Below are 4,899 nucleotides of genomic sequence, written 5' to 3' on the forward strand. Positions count from 1 at the left end.
GACCACATGGGTTGTTGGTTGAGCAAACATGCTCGAGCCGTTTCTCTTGCGCTGAGTGACATGTTAAAAGACATTGACAGTGTGAGACGGGCAACTCTTCAAAATAGAGCAGCAATCGATTATCTGCTGCTGGCACATGGACACGGATGTGAGGAATTTGAGGGAATGTGCTACATGAACCTGACAGATCACTCAAAGTGAATTAATGAGAACATCAAAAAGATAGAGGAAAGTATAAAAAAGCTTGGGGAGATCACTGGATCTTGGATCGATGATGTTGTTGGATTTTTTGATCTTTCTCCATCGTGGAAAGAGCTTCTAAAAATAGGGTTTTATATTTTAGTAGGACTTTTGGTTCTCATGTTCATTGGGCCATGCATCTTTTGTGTGTGCAGCGGGTCATGAATTGAGTCACCAAAGAGGTGTTTTTGGTGCAAACAGAAAGGGGAGACTTCTCAAAACCAAACATAGTTTCAAACTTAGAACTGTGATTTTCTCCACAGTGAGATGAAGGTGCTTAAGTGACTGAAACGTGCAGAGGCACTTATGAAAGGAAGAGACCACTATCAAGAACAAACCAGTGTACCTTTATTAATTGCCTGTCTTCTTTCTTGTGCTGCTTCTGGTTTCAACAGGTGAATTCCTCAAGGCTCTTGTGATCTTGGCTTTCAGCATGCTCTTCAAGTACTTAAAGATGGGTTGTAAACAGCAGGAGGGTGCTAAACCATACTTTTCTGTTCCAGCAGAGAAAGTAGGACAATTTACTCTCATGAGAAAGTGCACAGTTTTATTTAGGGGTTTGCTGTTTGACACCCATTCTCGGCAGTTTTTGTGTATCCATTCCCGTATTTCTGGATCGTGTCTGCTCTGATGCTGTATGTTGTGTGTGGAGTCAATGAATGCCACAGAGTACACTTTATTCATCACCTCACGTTTTCTCTGCACCAGCAGATCAACAAACACCAACCCACCATAGCCATGGGCAATGAAGGCCATGTTGCTGGCTGCACTCTTTGCAATGAAATGATCCCATACATACACAGTGTGCTCTTCGGGGCTGCTGCTACCCCTCTTGGGGATCGAACAGGCAGACTGTCTGACAGAAAATCTCTCCTTTTCAGTGTTCATATCAGTGAAATTGTCATTGGGGTTCAGTACAATCACTTCCCAGTGGCTCTGCAGGGCCATTTTGATGAATGGTATTTGTGTTCCATGTTTCAAGCCCTCACTGACAATTGCCCTTTGCCCCCACTGTCCAGCACAAAAAGCTCCATGGTCTTGAAGAAAGATAATTAGGCTAGAGGAAGTTGTTAATGCATCCTTGCTCATGAAAAAGAAGCTTCTTGGTTCATCCTCTGTAGCATCTGTAGGAATATAAACCTTCTGCAGCATGCAGACTCTTTCCAGGAGCTCATAAACATACTGGGTAATAGAATGTCCCAGAACTTCGTAGCGTTCATGATTCTGCTCATGTCCATTCTTGTAGTAATTGAAAACAAAGGACTCATTTGTATCCAGGTGCCTCAGTTCCCCTTTTCTATTGAAGTCATATTTTAGTTCCTCTTGATACTTGGAACCCTCTGTTAGTTTCCTCAAACTGAGTTCACGCTGTATTTGTAACCACTACAAATTAAGAAGACTATTATTGTCTTCTTAAGTAGTGATAGACCTCCACACAACACCTGTCTCCCCACCCCTCCCTGCATTAGAATTTAGATTTAAAAACTGTTACAAATTAAATACTTGTTAAACCAGAGTATTTCATGGTGATGTATAGCAAACCAGCTGCTTCTAAAACCTCTTAGAGATGTCAGTTTCAAAGTTCCAACAGCAGTAACTCCTCTGCCTTTATTACACCTTATTTCAGTTTGGTAGTTAAAAATTTGTAAGGAGCATGTTTATTTAAAGATCTGTTAAGGTAGTTTGAATTAAGGGCTTTAAGAAGGAGGCACATGTACATGGCTCATTGTTCACTTGAACAACTTTTATTGTGCTGTCTCCTAGCCATTATCTTGGAACTCCACTGAGTTTCAAGGCCACCTTTGAAATACAGGCCTAGGCAGTTGGACATAGTCCAAGCGTCATAACTGCATCCTGAGCTTTTAAAGAAAATAAGCTGTGCTTACTACAGACTTAAACCTTCCTGTTGCTTGTGTACCAGCATACTCTCCATGTTGTTCTACCTTCAGCTGCACTAGAACAGATAATAATGAGGTGCTTGCTTTCTGCTAATCACTCTAATGAGTCATTCATCTTTGCAAGAACTTGCCACATGGAAATAGAGGAATGGATGACAGAATAAAGTAGCCACTGTGATCCAGGAGCAGGAGAAAAGAAAGTCCAGGCAGCAAACTATCATGAGGTTGGCCTGAGATCTCCAAATTCAGATTATCTCTTATGACTGAAATGAATTATACCAGAAAGTGATTTTTGAGCAGCCGAAAAATTAAGTTTAGCATAACCTTCTATTTTCCTAGTAATTCTTCAATCTACTACTGACTGTCACTGGCTATAGAACAGCAAACAGGGTATAACCTTTGGTGTGGTCAGAATCCTACCTTTACAGGAGTTTAGTCCTAATACAGTAATTTTTTTTTCCTGTAAACGGTCTGAATCAAGTCACATTTGGCAAGTTAGACTGTATACCTTTAAGTTTTTCTTGCTGAACTAAAAGAAGTTTTATAGAACACAGTAAATTACATTCTATATTAAAAGTCGCTGTACCATTTGATAAAGCCAGTTACTAGGACAAAAAGGGATCTGAATATTTTCATGTAAGCGACTTGATTTGGAACCCAACTCTTTCAAGGAATGCAAGTTTCCTTGAGGTAAGGTGCTTAGCAAAATTATTTCTTACACTCCTAAATTAAAAAAAAAAAAACAAACAAAAAACCCCAAACAAAACCAAACAAAAACATTTTTGCTTTTCAACACATAAAACACCATATGTATTTTCTTTTTAAGTAATCTCCACTGGGCCAGTGTTATTAAGTCCTCTCTTCATGGTCATTCCTGTCTTTAAATAATAGAGAGTAGGCTAGAAAATTATGCCTTCTCCTTTTTTACCTCATATAATCAGTACACATAGAAAAAGGGGAAAAATCATATGCTATGATATATAGTCCATTTATTACTCTCTTGCCAGTTTCTTGAAATGGAAACAGCACAAAGAAAATGCAAGGGCACCCATTCATCTATGATTTTTTCATTCTGCAGGAAGGCATGAAAGACACAAAGGAGATGGGAAAACAGTCTGTTTGCTATACTACTGAAATATGGGCAATTAATGCAAAAGAGATAATACTTAGTGGGAAAGAAACTACCGATATTCCAGTTGTTGTTCCCATGAGACCAAGTGGGAGAAAAATGGGTATATTTTAAGGAAAGATGCGTTTGAAGAAAAGCAGAAAGCTTTCTGTAAGAATTAGAAATAGGTAGGTGCCTTTTCCTTGGAGTGGCATGCCGGGGACCACCTCTCAGTCCCTTTCCCTCCTCACCCCTAAAAGATTGGAGAGACTAATTTCCCAGCATACTCTGAACAGGAGATTACTATTCTTTTACTTCAGCTACTAACAGCAACATTTTTTTTTCAGTTCCAAAACAAGGATGTGTGATTCCAAATTAAACCCTGAACATCTACTTTACAAAGCATTGTGAATGGTTGCTGAAGATTTCAGGAAGCGCAAACAAACAAACACAGTTTTACATGAAGTGCACATATGACTTTCCTTCCTAAAATTGCCTTCAGGATACAAAATGAAAAGTTTTGAGGCAATTAATGATAGGTTATCATTTTGGAGTTTACTTAAATAGTTGCTTAGAATTATATACTTATTAGTCCAGAGAACTGATTTTATTGTAGTAACACAATTAATTATAGAATTAAAAAGTAGCAATTACAGGTTGTTCCAGATACAGCTGCATAATGCATGCACTTCTTTGTTGTAAGTCTGCATTCTAAATCAGCATTGATAGCTGTTTGTATTTCACTGTCTATATATATAAATGCAATATTCAAGGTTTTATATGCTAGCATATAAAATCTTGAATATTGCATTTACAATGGCCTTGACAATTACTACCTTAGTTTTAAAAATTTGCTTTTGGGGAAAAATAATCCCTCTTTCCCTTCCTCCCACTTTTCTAGTCAGATTCTAAAATGCTTCAGATGTAAATTCAGCTGGTACTTGTTGCAGCATTTAGCATATTGTAAACACCAATGCAGTATAAGTACTACATAAGATCCATAAAGATTACTTTGTTTTCCATTTAAAACCACTTCATTCTAGTAAAGCCCAATATTACCATATGCTCTTCTGTAAAATCTGTCATCATCATAGATGGAAATCTTTTTCACTCTGGGAGTCTAGACAAGTCCTCTGTATGAAAAAAAATAACCCAAATCATGGTTTCAGTTTTCATTACTAGGGCATACATCTACAAGATCTGTCAGTAGCTGATGGTTTGTGGCCACCTAAAGCACCCCAGTAGTTCCAAGTTACAAACTAACCCCTCATGTTTGTAATTCACGCCTGACAGTAAGCTAGAGCTACACCTCGAGTATGAAACCAAATATTCATCCACACCAGTTACAACTCCCACTACCACGGAGAAAACAAAGCAGAAAGCACCACAGAAAACTTACAATTCTGAAGCTGCCCTGAAAAAAACACAGCAAAAAAAACCCCACCCAACAAATCTTCCTCTCGCCTTGGTTGCAGGAGGATTTCAAAGGGCAGCGGCTGCAAACCACGACCAGCAGGGTTATAAGGGCTCTCCCCGGCTGTGCATCCCCCCCCGGTAGGGCGTTAATTTGATTAATTTGGCGGGGTCTGGCCTCAGCTGAGGGAAATGTCATTAGCAAGGTACAACTTAAACCTGGGCTAGCCTAGGTTCATT

The 4,899-nt window shown here is 39.0% G+C and overlaps 1 protein-coding gene across 1 annotated transcript; it reads right to left on the reverse strand.

Moving 5' to 3' along the window:
- Positions 1 to 591: 591 nt before the first annotated feature.
- On the reverse strand, positions 592 to 4,338 carry LOC118689469 (putative protein FAM172B). The gene is made up of 2 exons (XM_036387783.2): positions 4,306 to 4,338; positions 592 to 1,623 (listed from the first exon to the last, which is right to left on the reverse strand). Exons 1-2 carry the CDS (start codon positions 4,336 to 4,338, stop codon positions 592 to 594), a joined length of 1,065 nt encoding a protein of 354 aa, XP_036243676.1.
- Positions 4,339 to 4,899: the final 561 nt, after the last annotated feature.

The sequence above is a fragment of the Molothrus ater genome, chromosome 2 (assembly GCF_012460135.2).
Source record: "Molothrus ater isolate BHLD 08-10-18 breed brown headed cowbird chromosome 2, BPBGC_Mater_1.1, whole genome shotgun sequence".
Classification (NCBI taxonomy): Eukaryota; Metazoa; Chordata; class Aves; order Passeriformes; family Icteridae; genus Molothrus; species Molothrus ater.